At 32.6% G+C, this 21,252-nt stretch overlaps 1 protein-coding gene across 1 annotated transcript; it reads left to right on the top strand.

Moving 5' to 3' along the window:
- Positions 1–12,134: 12,134 nt before the first annotated feature.
- On the top strand, positions 12,135–12,975 carry LOC106379982 (protein FAM9A). Its single transcript, XM_013819819.3, is given in 2 exon segments — positions 12,135–12,517; positions 12,520–12,975. Coding segments are annotated over 2 exon segments (390 nt in total). The 5' UTR covers positions 12,135–12,450; the 3' UTR covers positions 12,843–12,975.
- Positions 12,976–21,252: the final 8,277 nt, after the last annotated feature.

Here is a 21,252-nt window from a genome sequence, read left to right as displayed (position 1 = left end):
TGATTATCCAACTTTGAAAGGAGAAAGTTATCAGGCTGATAAAGAGTAAAGAGTAAAAGAGAAATATAATGGTATCAACCATAGTTGTCTTGGCAAGATCCTCAGACCAAAGATTATGATCTAGACGTTCTAAAAGAATATGATCAAAAGATATAAAAGCTAGCAGAAATATATGCCAGACACACTGACCCGAAAAGAAAAAATGACTATGTCATACCAGCTTAAGCACCACGAATTAGATGTCTAAGAGACACAATCAAGTTGCTACAATGTCTATTAGAGATAGACAAATAAGTTCCAAATAATAAGGAACCTCGGAAAGTAATGAAAGGTGCTCAGAATCGTACAAATCCGAGTTCATAAGAGAAACCAGTTCAGACAGAGAAATAAGGTTGCGCAACCACACATCTAAGGTACCAGACCATGTAGTTTGGGACGCCAAACTGCAAGGTATAAAGGTCTTGGATAATAAGATCTCAAAATCTAATTAGATCATGTCTGGAACAGTATGAAACTAAAGATAAAGAGTGTTAACACCAAAGATGTATTTACATACATAAGAGCTCATAAAAGATTGTAGTACTTGGGATTTGAAGGATATAACCTGAGGATCATGAACCCACGTAGAGTACTCATAAAACCTATATAGGGACGTGGGGTGTTCAAAGAATTCAAAGTAATTATAAGACAGATGTGCGTAGTAACCATGTACATACAGAAAACCCATCTAAGAAAGAAACCAGTGAATGAATCTTGTGAGATAAGAAATTTCGTGAGATTAAAGGACATGACCACATGGTATAGTGTGTCCATGTTCCTTCTAAATAACGTTCAAGTATAGCTTGATTACACAAGGATACTCACAAGGATCAATGAACAATTTATAAAGAGATATGCTCCTATATGGTGGATGCTACTACAGAAAATCAAGTTTGATTTTGTCTGGATATTTACTAAAGAAATAATGGTGTAGTAAGCAGCAAATGGATCACTGGATAAAGGTATCAACGTACCATAGAAATATGAGAAAGAAATTCTCATAGAACAAGCTTTGTTCCTAAGTTGTTTATGGATTGTAATATACAGCAGCTGTAAGTAATATGAAAGACTAAGTATTTACTTAGTGCAGTCAGTCCATACAGAAAATATTATAATTCCTTGTGATCATAATAAAGACCAACTGAGAGAAAAAGGTTTAATGGTTCAAAGGTTCAATAATACAAGTTATCGATTGATTAAACAGGCTATGTTTTACATATGGAAAGTCTGTAGAAAAATCATAGCCGTGTGTGTGTGTGTATGATTAAGTCAGCACGTCTAAGTGAGAACCATAAACCAGGATAGTGACCAGAAGGATGTCTGGTCGTGGCTTAATGATTATAAGCATTGCTAAAGCAAGAAAAGATCGATAACCATGTACAAAGGACATGAGTGTATGACTGCGAATTCATTGTGTGATGAGTTTCATTGCAGCAAATAATTATTGATGGTATGACCTTAGACACTCATGATTATGAACGAATATAGACAAGGTCTATAGCTCAACATGGATCGACAAAAGAAAATAAAGAATGATTGGTTACAATGGATAAAGCCATTGGCACATACGAAGAGATATAAGTCCGAATGAACGAAAGATATGAAGTAAAGTTGTTCGTATGTGTTCTGGGTCTATGACTCAATATATATTGAATGTCCACGTTTTGGGAAAGCCATATAACCAAAGAGAATCCGTGGGACATGAAAAAGGACCTGCAAGTAAAGTTTTATTGCAGATTATAAAGTCCATCCGAGCACCGTTTGAAGCACCATCAGTTCAACCAAGACATGGAGTGATCAGCAGCAAAGATGTACATCCTGACCACATCTTAATGGAGTTCCAAAAGACATACCAACGTCCAAGACTTACAAGTTCATTCAAGGAGAATCCAGCTGATCATCTTCACCAAGTCATAGGCAACTTCAACGTTCAAGAAGACTCGGATACCAGATGGGAATGCGTCTACTACAGTGATGCATTTATCTGGGGGAGTTCATGTGTTGTACTCTTTTTCCTGTCCTTGGTTTCCCATTTTGCCACATTGGTTTTGGGGTTTTTCAGGAGAGGTTTTAATGAGGCAACATTAAGCATGCAACGAACCTGTACCGGATGTGTCGACCAAGGGGGAGTGTTATAAACCAAATGATGATCGACCATGGACCAGCCCGTACTGAAGGCCCAATCCGGGACATGATAAAGACAACCAGAGACTATGTGTTTATCTAGTATATATTCCATGTATATCTTGTTAGGATAAACATGACCTTATGACGGTCTAATACCTTGTATATATATGAACCTTCCAGTCGACAGTAATGATAACAGAAGTATTTCCCCAACACTTCATTTACAACATCATTGACAAAAAAATATATATTCTACTCACACTTTGCAATATTCATTCCAACTAAGTTGATAAAAAAAAAACGTCTGATGTATTTCAATTTTCTTGTTAGGCAATAAAACAGTATCTGCATTAAATAATAATCTATTCATTTCATAATAAACGTCGTTTATTTTTACATGTATTAAATTTTAATTTAATTTATTTTATTATTATTTAATATATGTTTTTATCAAATTATTTTATCTACTTTTATTAATTAATAAGGTTAAAATAAAGATAAAACTGAAAAATTTCATTTAATATGTACATTAAAAACATAAATGATATTATGATAAAACAAATTTAAAGATTAAAACAATATTAATATCAAACGGAGGGAATATATATATATATATAGATACTGATAGTAATTTCTTTTTAAAGATATAGTCTTCATTTGTCCAAGTGGTGATATAGTCATTTTCTATCACCTCACTAATCTAATTGTTAAAACTGAAATACAAATAAGAAATAACACTTAATCTTTAAAAAAATTTACAGCAATGTCATTATCTTTTAGTACTAATTAAAAATATATGAAAATTATTATTCTCTACCAAAATTCTAGGATCTTATTAACCTTAAATAAAAATATACTATATGACCACTTAATTATTGCTCCACACTACGGCCAAACAAACAAAGATGAAATAGTTAACCTTTATTATTATGTTAAAAACTATGGTTTGCCGCTAGGGTTTTTAAAATTATTTTAATATGATAATTTAAATATATGGGTTGGTTGTTAATTTATATTTCATGTGCTTTCCTAAATTTTAACATAGACTATTCTCAAGACACATTTCTTGTAGTGTTATTAGTGGCTCGGCGCTTCACACAGAAATATTATCTTTGTGTTTGTGTAAAGTGGTTATTTTTATGGGTTAAAAATTTGATTAATTTGTAGGTATAAAACAATATGTTGTGAGATGTTTTATAGCTATACATGATCGTTGTGGTTGGGGTATTATAGTGGCTAGGGTATTATGGTCTTTCATTTTATTAATTTGCGTTTTATAGTTAAAATTCTATAAATTAATAATGGTGGGACTATGATGATTTATTAAGTTATAGAGTTATTAATTTAAAGAAATTTTTTATTTTTATATTTATATTTTTTTAAAAAAAATTGTTTAGAAGAAGGAAAAATTTCGGCAAGTTATTTTCTTATAAATTTTCATATAGATATTTCGGCAAATTATTTTCTCTTTTACATAACCAAAACACCAGCACCAATGATCAAACAAATATGGATTTTTGTCCTTACTTGGATAACAATGGATACTAAATGATATTACTTATTTTGATTTTTGGACGGAAATAGTTTTCTTGAGTAGTTTTTCTATAGTTTTATATATTTTATATCTTAAATATATAAAAAGAAGAGATGAAATTATTGATTTAATAATATACTGTGGTATGAAAACTTAAAACATGTTTCTTAGACATCCATACAACCAAAACTAATCTAATTTATAATATGGCGCTAGTGTTAGATCAATAAGTTAAAATTTCCACTAAAAACCTAAAAAAAAAGAAGGAAATCGCAATCCAAAATTATTATAAAAAGAACAAAGGAAAAGAGTCTGAAACTGTGCCACTTCTTCATTTCTCCTATATAAACTACAGATTTGCGGTAGCGAAAGAGAAATTGGCGTTACCATTAAAGAACAATGCCAGGAACACCAGAACTAAATGTTCTCTTGCAGCATTTTTCTCTTGCTTCCTCAGTTCCTTAAAGCAAATGAATAAATTTTGACTTGTATTGATTGAGAAACTGTGGTAAGGGTTTGTGTGATATCTTAAATTGTTGACTCTACTCTGCATTTTGTTTTTTTTTCTTTGTCTTTCAGTCTCCCGTTTCTGATGTGTCGATTAGTTCTTTTGTTGCTCTTCTGATACATAAGCCCATTCTTTCAAATAGTAAGTAAATGTAAGCATGTTCAACGTGTCGGTAGAAAACAATAGAAGATAATGGATACTCAACAACCCCGTTATATTTGTTTATATCGCTACAAAATCTCTATAATACACTATCGAGCATTATGAAAGGAACTCAAGAAAAAGAACACAAATCAAAAATCAGAAAAGATAAAATAAAATAATATGAAAAGAACTGGTACAATTAACTGACCAGTAAGAAGGCTCTCTATGGCGAGGATCGTAGCCTCCAAGAAAACCATTTGATTTCAATGGTGCTTGGATTTTTCAATCATTAGGAAATTCTTTGGTTTCTTAGAGCTTGTGGAGTGTTTCTTTATAAATAGCTCTTCCTCATATCCGAACCATAATCATCTTTCATCATATTGCCTGACCGCAAAAGCCACGTCGTTGTCTGAAGAAGAGACACCATCTCTACGTGTGGGTTTGTCACTGTCAAGATGAACGTCATCATCAACATCATTCCCTTCTTTCGCTGTTTCTTTATTGATCAAATATGATCTTCTTCTTTCAAATCCTCAAAATGTTCTACATCTTCTTTCATGCAAAACCGGAAAAGAACTCATTTGAGTAACATGAGGAAACACAACGACAAAAACAGAGGTGGCCAAGCCTTTAGAACCTCAGATATAAGAAAAAGGCGTCCACAACTTGCCTTTGGAATCTCAGAAATAAGGAAAAAGCATCCACAAGCGTACTGTGGTGGCTGCTTTAACGCAATCTAGTCAAATATATAAAAGTAAACTTTAATTAGAGAGAACACTCAAATGATCATTACAGTGATTTAACACCATCACTATTTATGTTTTAACATCATATTAATCAAGATCACTAAAATAAGTATACGCCAACACTTTAAAACCAATTTCAGGATCTACAAAATTCTAAGGGTAAACATTGATGAACTAAAAATAAAGTGACGTGATGGAAACATAGGAAAACAGAAGCTTTATAATTTAGCGGAAGAATTCATGCAGGGCAGCAGAAGTTTGGAGTACAGGTAAAAAAACTCACTGCCAATCTTCTTCTTGGAACGGAGGTGGTTGAATGTGTTCCGGCAATTGACGTTTACAAAACCTTGGAAGAGAGGTGAACAAAAACAATGAGAGAGTGAGGAAAACGATTGTAGAAGCTTATCACATAGACACATACCTTTTCATCAAGAAGCAGCATATCCACGACCATGATCTCAACCTCTTTTCACATCAAGCTCCTCTAAGAAACACAGAAGATGTGTTACAACTGTCTGTTTACATTGCCCGTTTTTCAAATCAATAGAGATCTGGGATGTCGCCATGTTGTATGATAGTATAAGTATTTATAGGAGATAGATTCTAGTGAGGAAGGAGGAGGTAGATGGTTATTTAATGAGACTTAGTAGGAGGAGTGGAATTTATAGGATGCTGGTCAAGTTTATCCGGAAACGTTACAGAAGAAAAAGTGTTGAAGTGAGGATGCTAGGCATCAGGGGAGACGATGAAGATGCGACAGCAGATAGGGTTTTTATGTGGGCCGCGAAATTGAGTCCAGTCAAGGCATCTCCAACCCCACTCTATTTTTCCTGCTAAAATAGAGTTTAGAGTAAAAAATTTCCAATAATATTCTATTTTCTATTCTATAATAGTGTAAATCTATTTTTTACTCTATATATAGAGTATTTTTTTTTTGCTCACCATTCTATTTTTTATTCTAAAATAGAGTATTAACATCCAACTCTATTATAGAATTACCCTATTTTAGAGGAAAAAATAGAGTAAACCATTGGTGATGGTGGCATATAGCTTCCACAGCTTAGTTGCAATGCGAAGCCCAATGGTAAGTCGATAACATATAGGGTTAGATGAGATGATTTATAAGGAGTTAACAAGTGTCACAATTTGGAGCATGCTTCACTGGCGTGGCGCAAGGAGGAGAGACCCAAGTCTACTATAATTTATTGCTAGGGACATTGCTTTCGCGCAAGCGTGGAGTTGTGGATAAAGTTTTTGTTTCATCTCAATATTTGTTAGGGTTATTGTATCTGTGAATTTTGCGTTTTGGGTTGATCATTGTTTTTCAAGTTTTTTATTGTTATAGGGTTAGAGTTGTGATGATGAACTGTGTATGCATTGTTCTCCACTCATGAAGGACTAAACTGTGTTAGTAATGTGATTGATATAGTTCTTGGTATTGCTTCCTGTGTCACTGAGACTTATTGTTTGTTTGTCTTTTTAATTTGTTACTTGTAGTGTTGAGATTACATAAATTATATTAAGGTTGTTGAGAGTACTTTTTTATTTCTGGATATTTTTTTCTCCAGTTTAGTTGTGTAAGTTGTGTGTATTAAGTAATAATTTTTTTATTCTTATTATGTTGGTTATATGTTTTTTTTTATTTTTAAACTTGTTGCTTTTACCGGACCTTTAAAACAAATACATGAAGACTTGTAGAAATAACTATAAAATGAGTGACAATTAGTATTTGAGCCTTAAAATGAATATATGTATTTCTCATAATAAGACAATTGCATTGGCTTGTTGACATTGAGCATGTAAGCTATTTTCATAAGACAAGAGGAGTGAACAGGTGGAGCTGTTGTTGGAGCCTTTGTATCTGTTGGGATTCTCTCTTGTATATGCTGGTGTGGTTGTGTTTGTTTCTTTTTCATTTGATGGATAATATGTAAACAAAAATCGTTGTTAGTTGTATTTATCAGAGTTTGTAACTTACTCTGCTTTTTTATTTAGGTAATTTCACTGATCTTGGTTGTCATCTTCGTCTTCTTCTTAAGCATCTGCGAAAGTAAGTTTTTAAATTATTAAACAGCTGATCCTATAGTTTGTATTTGTTCAAACCCAAATGCAATATGATAATATACTTGGGAGTTGTAGGTTTGTGTTCGCAATCACTTGGAGATTGTCGAACAGTCTAATTTTGACTGGAGATTGATCTCAGGAGCATCCGTGATGGTTTCATCAATAATGGTTAGTGAGATGAAACGAATGAGGAATTGATGATCAGTTATCTTGTACATGCTTGAGCACCTAGCAACCTCAAAATGATCGACTTTCACAATGGAACATGCTTTCAAAGATGGCATGTAATGATTAGCATGTCCGACGGGAGTAAACCCATGAATCACAGAATCTGCAAATAATATTATTCAACAAAAAATCAGGAAATCAATTAAAACAATTATGTTAAGTAAGTGTGATAGATCGAAGATTAAATTACCTTTTCATCAAGGAAGAGAACCGTGATTCCCACAAACCTCATGTCTTTATTGAAGTTCAGGGAATCCTAGAAGCGAGGAAGCCAGCGGCTATGCTCTGACTACTACGACCAAGACGGAGAGACTCGAAGGTTGAGTGACGGATGCCGGAACGCCGGTCTGACGAACTGGAGAGGCAGAAACATTTTCTAGAAGATGGTTAAATCTAAGAGGAATCAATGAGTTTCGTGGAGATGCAGATTGGGTTCATCAAAGATGAGAATCATATATATAGGGTTTACAAAGGGGCTACAAATCAGGAACATTTATGATCAAACGATTTTAAGATGTGGACATGAAGAGTTCACCTGTGAAAAAATAGATTACGAACAGACACACGGCGCAACTCTGTAACTCAGACTTGTTTGAGACAATGATGAAAAGAACTCAAACTCATGTTAAACGACAACAGTTTACAATATGGGAAAACTATAATTGTTGCAAACTTGAGATTTTTTTCATATAACGTGATGAATTCCATTTAAAAATGAAACCCATAACACACTTGTAGGTCCGCCCCTCGTAGGAAGCCGAAGAAGCAAGGGCTTCCGACCTTCATAAATATATATTAAGTTCGGGTATCAATGTACAAAGTATCTTTTAGCTTAGTGGTATAAATGTTGGTGTTTATCTCTCAATAACCCGGGTTCGAACTATGGATTTGACACTTTTTCACACTTTTTAAAAGTGGGGTCCACAAAACGTTGACGTGTCGCTGAAGAGTGAGAAAAACTCAACTATTACAGTATAGATTATAGATAGATATACTTAATGAAAAGGTGTTTTGAGCATTTGATGTGAAGATTTAAATAACGATAATTGTTAGTATATTGTAACAAATACTATACTACAACATGAAGAATCATTTTTCTGTTCAAATATAAACTATAAACCAAACCAAATCATATCCCTAAACCCTCTATTAAATTTCAATAATTAATAAATAGTAATAAAAATTATAATATCTTAGACAACTATTAACGGTAATGTTTTACAATATTTGTTAGTAGCCATATTTTTGTTTTTTTTGTCAGCGTAGCCATATTTTGTTTTTTTCACCTAATACCTTAAATAACAGCTGTTTTATTATTGGTTTATATACGAGATTTACTTTTATATTAACCATATTTTGAATAATCATCCTAACAAAATTCTAATAAAACAAGCAAATTTCAGTTATCAAACCAGATTTTTATCTTCAGTTTACGAAATATTTTCACTTTGTTAATATATTGTAGATGGCCAAAAAGGGGATATCAAAAATACTTTCAAATATAGAACTTCATTTATTTCGAAATAAAATGAAAACCTTACATAATTTCATTAGATTTAATTAATTAATAGGCATTAATCTGAATTTTTTGGAAACATATCAATTGATACATACTCTAATAGAATGGCACATGAAGAACATAAGCCAAATCTGATAATATAAAGGCTACCGGGTTTACATATTTGACCTCGAATTGTGTAACCCATTAAAAAAAGTTAAATAATTTGGATGTACTATTAGTTCTTCGGTTTTGGTTAGAGCATTTTGGTTTTTGGTATTTTGGATCTAGAAATATAGGAACCGTTTAAGTATTTAAAAAGTTTGGTGTTTTTTCGAATTTTGATTTGGTTCAGTAACAAAGTCGGAAACCAGCTAATCAACAAAATAAAATGGATTTTTAACGTTAAAACCCCTCAACTATGTTTGTTTTAGGTAAAAACCCTCAAACTAAATATTTAACGTAAAAGCCCTCAAACTAACTTTATTTAATGAAGTAAACCCTAACAGGTCATAATTACCAATACTACCGGTAAATCTTTAGTTTAGGGGTTTCTAAATTAAGTAAACATAGTTGAGGGGTTTTACCATTAAAAATCAAAAAATCAAAATTTTATAATATTATATAAAAATCAGTAACTTAAATTTTCAAAATTATCATTTTTAATTTTTTTTTTTTGTAAATATATGAGTTTCATGTGTTTTTAACATCAACATTATATATGCATAAATTAAAAATGTAAAAACCGAGAAAATATAACAAAAATTATATAAAGAATTTAGACGCAGTAAGACTTTCTTTCCTAACTTCTAGATCATATATATTCCAAGAGCACAAAATACTATGGCGGACATGCTTGCAAGTGGTGCGAGGAGTTCTCTAACAGCTATGTTATATGTCGATTCAATACTTTCGGTTTGGCTTTCTGAATCGCACGGTCTTGTTACTTAGTTCTCGCTTATGTTGTCAAAAAAAGTTACTAATTTTTAAATAATATTATAAAATTTTGATTTTTTTTGTTTTAAAATTTTTTAATGGTAAAACCCTTCAACTATGTTTACTTAATGTAGAAACCCCTAAATTAAAGATTTACCGGTAGTAATGGTAATCATGACCTGCTAGGGTTTAATTCATTAAATAACGTTAGGTTGAGGGTTTTTTCTTTAAATACTTAGTTTGAGGGTTTTTTACCCAAAACAAACTTAGTTGAGGGATTTTAACGTTAAAAATCCAAATAAAATTAAGGCAAATTCAGTCCGGTTCATTTAAAATATAGGACAGAACTTAGGTTCACCCCCTAGGGTGAACCTTTAAATTCACCCCACCCTTTAGGACCAATCAAATTAACACATAAATTATTAAAACTTTTTCTTGGGTTCACCCCTAGAGTGAACCTTTAGGTTCACCAACCAATAGAAAGTTGTCATTTTAGATCTAGTATCTTTTAATTAAGGAAACAAAATAACTTGCCAAATTATATTATGCTTTTAAAATAAAAAAATAAAAATTAAATAAATAAAAATAACAATAGTTCTAAGAAAAGATTATTTAAAAAAATAATATTTATTTTTAAGATTTAGAGTTTAGTATTTAAGATTTATAATTTAGAATTTATCCAAATGTTTAGTGTTTTTCCAAGGGTTTAGGATTTACCCAAGGGTTTAGGGTTTACCCAAGGGTTTAAGATTTTCCCAAGGGTTTAGGGTTTAGGATTAGAGTTTAGGGTTTAGTGTTTTGTTGACAACATGTTTAGTGTTTTTCCAAGGGTTTAGGGGTTTATCCAAGGATTTAGGGTTTACCCAAGGATTTATGGTTTAGGATTTGAGTTTAGGGTTTAGTATTAGAGTTTAGGGTTTAGTGTTTTGTCGACAACATTATTTTTTTTTTGAATTCGTTTTTTATATATTATTTTTATTTATTTTTAAATTTTATTTTGAAAAAATAATATAATTTGCCAAGTTATTTGGTTTACTTAATTAAAAAATACTAGATTTAAAATGACAATTTTCTATTGGTTGGTGAACCTAACCCAAGAATAACTCAATTATTAATTAAAAAATATTAAATTAAATAAAAAATAGCTACAAAAAATAAAAACGTTAATTTTAACGACGCTAACGCTTTCAGCAAAACCCTAAACCCTAAATCTTAAATTCTAAATCTTATACCCTAAATTCTAAACCCAAATTCAAACCCCTAAACCCAAACCCTATACCCTAAACCCAAATTATATACCCTAAACCCAAAAACAAGACTAAACCTAAACTCTATACCTTAAACCCAAGTCCTAGACCCTAAACCCAAACCGTAAACCTTAAACCCAAATTATATACCCTAAACCCAAAATCTTAACCATAAATCCAAAAGGTAAATCTTAAACCCAAACCGTAAATCCTAAACTCAAAACCTATACCGTAAACTCAAATCCTAGACTCAAAACCCAAACGGTAAACCCTAAGCTCAAACCCCAAACTTAGATGCTATAGGATTTGAGTTAAGGTTTACGGTTTGGGTTTAGGATCTAAGACTTGGGTTTAGAGTATAGAGTTTAGGTTTATAGTCTATTTTTTAGGTTTAAGGTATATAATTTGGGTTTAGGGTCTAGGATTAGGATTTAGGGTTTAGGGTATAGGGTTTGGGTTTAGGGGTTTGGATTTGGGTTTAGAATTTAGGGTATAGAGTTTAGAATTTAAGATTTAGGGTTTAGGGTTTCGCTAGAATTAACATTTTTATCTTTTTTAGCTATTTTTTATTTAATTTAATATTTTTTTATTAATAATCTATGTGTCAATTTAATTGTTGCGAGGTTAATTTAAACCTAAGCCTTGTTCTAAAATATATATATTTAATTTCAAAAGCAAATCCCCACTTTCCAAACTTGGATCAAAATCTAATAACTATTAATTATAACTACCAAACATATATTCAAGTCCAAGTTGACGAAGGTCAACAACTCTACTCGTTACTATTCATTATCATTATCCATATTCAAAATTATTCATTAATTATGCTTGCTTGACATTACTACTATTTCTTTATGTGGAACATAAATCATCCCCGAACCGGGTAGACAAAGAACTTCACTTGAAAGACCGAGTAATTTGTTCAAAAAAAAAAAGAAAAAAGAAAGACCGAGTCACTCGCCTCTGGTCAACACTCATTTGGCAACTTTTTAATTTTTATTTGTTTAAATGCTACAACTATTAATGAAAATGTCAACTTTGTTTGAAGCCCTTAAATTTTCATTGCTGCCTCTGAGTAAAAATAATGTTAGCAATCAAGAAATGATAAACTAAAAACACACACAAATTGTATTAAAAGACTGATTTTACTCATGTTCAAACCGAAAAGTACTAACTATTCTTGTACGCTATCTTACTCGGTCAGGATTGGATGAAAGTCAACGCGTTAGTGCCAACACATTAAATAATCAAGTAACAAGTTGTGGATCATGGACCGTGCTTATAAATGTGCTTATGAAACACAAAGAGACCTCAAAGCGCGATTTCATACAAGGCAAAGAAGAAAGAACAAGAAAAAAATCCAAAGAGAGTGAGAAAGGATGGAAAAACAGTTGATTAAAACTATAGAGGCTGCTCACGTTGAACGAGCCATCCGAGAGTCCTCACCGAAAAAAAGAAGGAAAAATCTCATAAGCATAGAAGAATATTCCACCTCCATCATCACTCTAAGGATGAGAAAGAGGAAGACAAGAAGAAAGATGGATCAAAGAGGGAGAAGATAGCTGCAGCGATGGTTGGTCTCGGAGCCACCCTCAAGAAGATAAAGCATAAGGGTCACCACGGTGGCGGTGGAAAAGAGGAAGGAGGACAAGAGGAGGAGGAAGAAGAAGAGGAGGAGGAGCAGGAGGAAGGAGATGATGGTGGGGATGAAGAAGGGGGAGGCAAGTTTAGTGCTTTCATTTCAATGATCGCCGAAGCATTTGAAGAATAAGTTTTTATCATGTGATTACTTTGTTAAATCTTAATTTGAACTTCCTATCAAATTTTATATTTTTCCTATTCTTTCCAAATTGTTAAATGTGATGGTGAACTTCAAAATGAAAAATTAACAACTTCATTGATCATTTGATTGAATCGATTGATTATACCAAATATGTTTATATATACATATATAGAGGATTAATCAACAAGACATGCCACTTTTCTTACTGAAAAATCAAGCTCAACTAGTGAGAGTTTTTTTTTCCAAAATCAATTTGATATTTACCTTAGGTGGTTTTGTAAGTTATACACATTCACCCAAACCAATCCAGCTTCCTCTGCTTGATAAATGTTTCCATCAGACACTCGGTCAAGAGAATGTAATGATGCTGGTTGTAGTAAATTTTGTAAGATATTGGTTTGATTCTATTATTTAACATGGGAGGTATTTAGAAAACAGTTTTTCAACTGGTCGATTATTATGTGGCACTCTATATCAATGTGTTCAGTTCTGTTTCTAATGTGTGGAATGTTAAAATGGCAAACTCGTTTTGAAAATCACTAAAACACAAAAAAAAATTCATAACAACCGCTACTCATTTTGTTACTCTGAGACTATCGATGTAAGTTATGTAACACTTCAATCATTTATTAACATTTTCTTCACGTTAAAACGTGAAATACTATTTATATTTAGATTTATCTAACTTAAACCTAATTAGTAATAAGTGACACAAATCTCTGATAGATTTAGTTAACTATTTTTCTAGCTACAGATATCAGATTTTATTCATTCATAAACACTTATCTCACACACTAATTATGGGAACAACATGGCATAACATTTGGTGGCTATAATACTATTTTAAATTTCATGAATTTCTGCCATAAAACCAATCAGATTTCATAAGACATCTCAATTAGGACCGAAGTCCGAGCCGATCCTTAGTTTTAGAAGCAAAAAAAAATCGGGTTTTTGAGGCTAAGCCTATTTGGGCTTTGGGTATTTTGGGCCTAAGCCCATTTGGACTAGGACCGGTCCGAAAACCCGTAATTTTATAATTTAACTTAAATATTATCATTCTTGAATCAAAACCATTATTATTATTGACATATTATTTTAATATTTTCATAATCTAATAAAGAAAATATAAAATTTGTTAATGCACTTTATTGTTTGATCATTACAAGTGTCACATTTTAAATTTTGCAAATGTACATTCTTCTTTTATGTACGACATTTTTTTTAAATACAAAGTATGAAACGTTTGATTATGTTTATCATAGATTTTGTTTCTTATATATTTAATTTTAATTTATTTTTGATTATTTAAATCTTATTAAATTTGGTTTGTTTATAATATGTTTTTAAAGCATACGAAAAAGTAAAATATTTTTGATAAAGAAGAAAAGTTTAAACTCATTTTATATTTTAAAACTAAAAAATGAAACAATATTTTTTTTAATGAAAACTCACATGTATTAAAACGATGGAAGTAACAATGACCAATTATTTTTTGAAAAGTCCAAAAAAGCCCGAAAAGACCTATAGTCGTACAAAGGCCAGACCCAAAATATTTTCGGGCCGGGCTGTGCTCAAATATCAACTGGCTTAGCGGGGTTGGGCCGGACCGAGCCATCCCGAATTGACACCCCTAGATTTCATTCATTCGTTAACAAACAAAACTTAGGTTGACCCCTAAGGTGAACCTTTAAATTCACCTCTAAGGTGAACTTTTAAATTCACTGCTCCTCTTATTACCAATCAAAATGCCACATAGACTAATAATAAAATACATTATTTTTTAAAAAAGAAATTTAAAATAATTGAAAAAAAATAATGACACTCATTTTAATGACGCTGACGCTAACGCCATTAACTAAACCCTAAATCTTAAATTCTAAACCCTAATCCTTAAATCTAAACCCTAAACCCTAAATTCTAAACCCAAACTCTAAACTCTAAACCCAAACCCTATATCTTAAATCCAAATCCTAAACCCTAAACCAAAACCGTAAACTCTAAACCCAAACCCTAGACCTTAAACTCAAACCCTAGATCCTAAACATAAACCTAGATTCTAAACCCAAATCTTAAATCCTAACGAAATAACATCAACATTAACCCAAACCTTTAGGATATAGAATTTCGGTTCAGAGTTTACGATTTGAGTTTAGGGTGTAGGGATTAGGTTTGGATATATGATTTGAGTTTAGAGTCTATGATTTGGGTTTAAGATATAGGGTTTGGGTTTAGGGTTTACAGTTTGGGTTTAGAGTTTATGATTTGGGTTTAGGATATAGGGTTTGGGTTTAATGTTTACAATTTGGGTTTAGAGTTTAGGGTATAATTTAAAGTTTATGATTTAGTTAGTGGCGTTAGCATCATTAAAATTGGTGTTATTATTATTTTTTCAATTATTTTAGATTTTTTTAAATAAAATTAATCTATTTTATTATTAATTTAGGTGGTATTTTGATTGGTAATATGAGAAAAGGTGAATTTAGAAGTTCATCTTAGGGTGAACCCAAGTCTTTTTCTTCGTTAACCCATTTTCGTAGTTATCTTTAATAGCCACAAATGAAAACCTTAAAAACTTTGAATACTTTGTGGTTTTTTTTTGGGTCACATAATACTTTGTGGTTAAGACATGCTTATTGTAGTCACAATAAGAATCGCATGTATTTTTTATTGCCACGGACGCAATTTGTGGCTGTATGTTCTTTTTGGTTTTTCTCTATATAAATCACAATCACATCAACTATAGTTCTTTTCAGATTCGTTAACCGTTTGCCTCGTAGCATTGGCAAAAATAAATGGTGGATATCTATCATCTATGAAAGTTCTTTCAAGAAGCTTTCGTGAAACTACTTAAAAGCTTTTGAAACTTTAAAGCAAAAAGAGTCGACTCTTTAAGCAAAAAAAAAAAAAAAGAGTCGACTCTGGTTTTTTTTGAGAAATAACATACTAATTAAAGCTGAAGGAAGACAAGTGTGTGAACAACGGAGAAAGCTTCAAAAGGATCACAGGATACGTGGGTACGAGCTACATGACTCGTCGGAGCTACGACTTGAAGATTCGTCGACGAGACTTGATCATCACATCGAGAGATTCTCGGTGAATAGAAGACGAGTTGGTTTGGTCTTCGAGAGACGCGTGATCGAAAAGCATAAGACAGGCGATTCACTGGGCCTGGTGGAGATTGTAGTAATTGGGCCTCAATTTTAGACTCCTAGCCCAATAAGGAACCTGCACAAAAGCAAAGAAACGTTAGTTTCCTTTTTTCTCATTCAAGGTCGGTCGATATGTTTCCAAATTAATGTGGAAAAGGAAAATTTATGACTTGAGTTACAAGGGACGATGAATATGTGAGTATAAAAGGAGAGGCCATAGGTAGAGATTCATATCATTCCATAAGAAACTAACGAGAGACAAAGAGAGGGTGTTCTTGTTGTTCTAGAGCACAAAGTTGGATTCAAATCCTAACACAAAGAGAAAGAGAGTGAGAAAGGATGGAGAAACAGTTGCATAAAACTACGGAGGCTGCTCACGTTGAACAAGCCATCAGAGAGTCCTCACCGGAAAAAGAGAAGGAAAAATCACAAAAGCATAGAGGAATATTCCACCTCCATCATCACTCGAAGGATGAGAAAGAGGAAGACAAGAAGAAAGATGGATCAAAGAGGGAGAAGATAGCTGCAGCGATGGTTGGTCTCGGAGCTACACTCAAGAAGATGAAGCATAAGGGTCACCACGGTGGCGGTGGAAAAGAGGAAGGGGGACAAGAGGAGGAGGAAGAAGAAGAAGATGACGGTGGAGATGAAGATGACGGTGGAAAAGAGGAAGACAAGAAGAAAGATGGATCAAAGAGAGAGAAGATAGCTGCAGCGGTGGTTGGTCTTGGAGCCACACTCAAGAAGATGAAGCATAAGGGCCACCACGGTGGTGGTGGAAAAGAGGAAGGAGGACAAGAAGAGGAGGAGGAAGAAGAAGAAGAGGAGGAGCAGGAGGAAGGAGATGACGGTGGGGATGAAGAAGGGGGAGGCAAGTTTAGTGCTTTTATTTCAGTGATCGCCGAAGCATTTGAAGAATAAGATTTAATCATGTGATTACTTTGTTGTATCTTAATTTGAACTTCCTATCAAATTATATATTTTTCCTATTCTTTCCAAATTGTTAAATGTGATGGTGAACTACAAAATGGAAAATTTACAACTTCATTGATTGAATCGATTGATTATACCAAATATGTTTATATATACATATATAGAGGACTGATTGATCAACAGGACATGCCACTTTTCTTACTGAAAAATCAAGCCCAACTAGTGCGATTTTTTCCAAAATCACAAAATCAATTTGATATTTTACCTTAGGTGGTTTGGTAAGTGATACATCAACCCAAACCAATTCAGCTTCCTCTGCTTGATAACTATTTCCATCAGACTGGTTGTAGTAAATTTTGTAAGATATTGGTTTACTGATTCTATTATTTAACATGGGAGGTATTTAGAAAACATTTTTTCCAACGGTCGATTACTATGTGGCAATCTACATCAATATGTTTAGTTCTGTTTCTAATGCGTGGAATGTTAAAATGGCAAATTTGTTTTGAAAACCACTAAAACTATTAGGAGATCTCGATGATTATCGCGTAGAATATATTTCCATGTAACTATTAGGAAAGTTAACATTAATGTATAAGTTAGATTTTCTATTCTATTATGTAAAGATAAATTATGTATTTGTATAAGAAAAATGATAGCCAGCTATCTTAAGTATTGGCCGCCATATGGATGACCATGCAAAGTAAAGAAATACACACTCAACTACACTAAGTATATGGTATGTATGTTAACATCCTTGAACTTTTTGTTGCTATTTAGCCAACATCATTAGCTTAATTTAATTAGTAGAAAATCGTCACATGGACGTCATAGATGGTAATGTCGTGTGATTAGCCGTTTGGTTAGTTTAAAACCGACCCATACGACCCAATTAAAATAAAACCCAGCCTATTTTTAAGAGAAGAGTGTTATTGGGCGACAATTAAAACTTGACATCGACCCAAATTAAAAAAAAATCCGACACAACCCAATCAAATATGATCTAAACCGAGTGCTTCATTCTTCTTCATCCTCAACGTCGAAGAAAACCAGATACCCAAAATCAAAACAAATCAAAGTGAAGGGACACCATTCCACAGAGCTAAACATGTAAGATTCGCTTAACCCATTAGAGACATGTTTGGTTTTTGCTCGATTGTGAGATGAGATGTGAGTAATAGACTGGTCGTTTGATAGATAGATCTAAAATCGGGGTCATCAAGAACACAATGGGAACAAAGGTTATCGTGGTTTCAAATTGTGTGCTTGTCGGTTGCCAAAAAATATTTTCACGGCTTGGACATTCAAGAATTTAGGTCGAAGGTTCTTTTGGTGCGAATTATACAGGGTGTAGATCGAACAAATGATTTTTGGGATGTTTTACTAGTAATGGGATGGGTTGTAACATGTTTTGTTGCGTCATTAGGAAGAAGGAAATAAGCATTAATTGTTCTTACTGCGAGTGGCTTGATGAAGAAGAAGTCAATGGTTGGCCAAAGGGCTTTGCTTGAAGCACAAAATGAAATCTAAGAGAAGAAGAAATAGATAAGTTAACTAATTGTCACTGTCAATTTTCTTCATATGGAATTGGAGCAGCAGGAGGTGGAGAAACCATGTTTGCAGTAATGGAGATGAAGAGAACAAACGACTGGGTCGGTTTTTTTTTAATTTGGGCCATGTGAGTCAGTTTAGAACTAACCAAACATCTAATCATACGGTGTTACCATCTCTGACGTCCACGTGACGATTTCTGACTAATTAAATTAAGCTAATGATGTTGGCTACATAACAACATAAAGTTCATGGATGTTTGTATGCATAACATATACTTCGTGTAGTTGAACGTGCATTTTTTTACTTTGCATGGTCAGCCATGTATTTACCGATACTTTAAGTAGCTGGCTATCATTTTTCCATTTGTATAAATAAACCAATTTACTAAGTTAATAAGATGAGATAAACTATTACACTACTTAGGTTTCCTCCAAACTTGACATGGTATCAGAACCATTGATCCAATTCCTGTGGACTATGGTGTTTAATATTTTTTTTGCTTTTCCAAAAAAAAAAGATTTTAGTTAAGTAATGTTTTCTTTCAGTTTGAAGTTTTATCTACTACTTCTTTCACTTCATGACAACGAGTTTTGATTATTATAGTTATGTTTTCTTCTGCTGTGATTTATTTTCTTATGGTTTTGCTATTATAAAAAAAAAGACGTTGCTCGTACTACAAAGAGGACGACGTCCAGTTTCATTATTATTACTACGGATTATGAGCCTGGATCTTTGACGGTCCGTTCATATTCACTTGTGAAATATTTTTCTCAGATCTTCATGTGATTATCTATCTACTACAAATCTGATGGTGGTCACAAAGATCATTGAAGATTGAAGATTCCGATAGATAGATACGGATCTGACGGAGTGATGTTTTGATGATGTTGTTGTGTACTTTGAGCATGAGTCAGAAGGTTCGTTCAGTTCACTTGGTAACATGAGACGATGAAGACACACAACTACAACAGTATTTTTATTGATTGATGTGGCGGGGTATAAATGCTATTGATGACCGTGGGGTATAAACACCATCAAGATGATTTGATGATTGTCCAGTCTCGTACGTCTTACCAAGTATGAGCTTGCGGGAGAGTATTATGAGATTTTGGTAATTACAAGATCACCTAGAATATATTTCCATGTAACCATTAGGAAAATTAGAATTAATGTATAAGTTGGATTTCCTATTCTATTATGTAAAGACAAGTTATGTATTTGTATAAATAAGCCCATTTGCTGAGTTAATAAGATGGATCAAAGAGAGAAAAGATAGCTGCAGCGATATTTGGTCTTGGAGCCACCCTCAAGAAGATGAAGCATAAGGGCCACCGCAGAGGTGTTGGAAAAGAGGAAGGAGGACAAGAGGAGGAGGAAGAAGAAGGAGATGATGGTGGGAATGAAGAAGGGGGATGCATGTTTAGTGCTTTCATTTCAATGATCGCCGAAGCATTTGAAGAATAAGATTTATCATGTGGTTACTTTGTTGTATCTTAATTTGAACTTCCTATCAAATTTTATATTTTTTCCTATTTTTCCAAATTGTTAAATGTGATGGTGAATTACAAAATGGAAAATTAACGACTTCATTGATTATACCAAATATGTTTATATACATTTAGAGAGGATTAATCAACAAGACATGCCACTTTTCTTACTGAAAAATCAACCTCAACTAGTGAGAATTTTTTCCAAAATCGATTTGATATTTACCTTAGGTGGTTTGGTAAGTGATACATCAACCCAAACCAGTTCAGCTTCCTCTACTTGATAAATGTTTTCTTCAGACACTCGGTCTAAGAGAATGTAGTGATGCTGGTTGTAGTGAGTTTCTTAAGATATTGGCTTACTGATTCTATTATTTAACATGGGAGGTATTTAGAAAACAATTTTTCAACTGGTCGATGATTATGTGGCAATCTATATCAATGTGTTTAGTTCTATTTTCTAACGTGTGGAATGTAAATGGCAAAATTTGTTTTGAAAATCACTAAAACACACACTCAATTTATAACAATAGCTACTCAGTTTGTTAATTTCGGGACTGTCGATGTAAAACTTCATTCATTTATTAACATTTTATTAAACGTGATAGAAGTACCATTTAAATTTAGATTTATCACGAACTTTCAACTTAAACTGAGTTAGTGATAAATAACACAAAATCTCTTAAATATTTAGTTAACTATTTTTCTAGCTACAGATATCAGAATTTTTTTCATTCATAAACACCTCTCCCACACATTAATTGTGGGAAAAACATGGCATAACATTGGGTGGCTAATGGCTATAATAGTATTTTAAATTTCATGAATTTCTAACATAAAACCAATCAGACTTCATTCATTCACCAACCAATTTTGGTAGTTAACTTTAAAAGCCACAAATGAAAACCTTAAAATCTTTGAATAATTTTTGGTTAATACATGCTTATCATAGTCACAACATGTAGTTTGTGATTGCCACGTACACAATCTATGGCTGTATGTTTTTTTTAGTTTTCCACGTCAACTATAATTCTTTTCACATCTGTTAAGTAACCACGTTTGCCCCCTAGCATTGGCAAAAATAAATGGTGGATATCTATGAAAGTTTTTTTCAAGAAGATCAATTTTGCTTTTCTAAATCTCATTTTCAAAAATTCTTAACTCGTTTGCTTGAAAGCTACATTCATTGGGAAAATATTTTTTTTATTCGAATAAATTTTAAAAGCTTTTTGAAACCACTTAAAAGCTTCTGAGACTTTAAAGCAAAAAGAC

This window comes from Brassica napus, chromosome C2, assembly GCF_020379485.1.
Source record: "Brassica napus cultivar Da-Ae chromosome C2, Da-Ae, whole genome shotgun sequence".
NCBI classification, from domain to species: domain Eukaryota; kingdom Viridiplantae; phylum Streptophyta; class Magnoliopsida; order Brassicales; family Brassicaceae; genus Brassica; species Brassica napus.
Note: the sequence above shows the minus strand (reverse complement) of the source record. Positions and strands in the feature narration are given on the sequence as shown.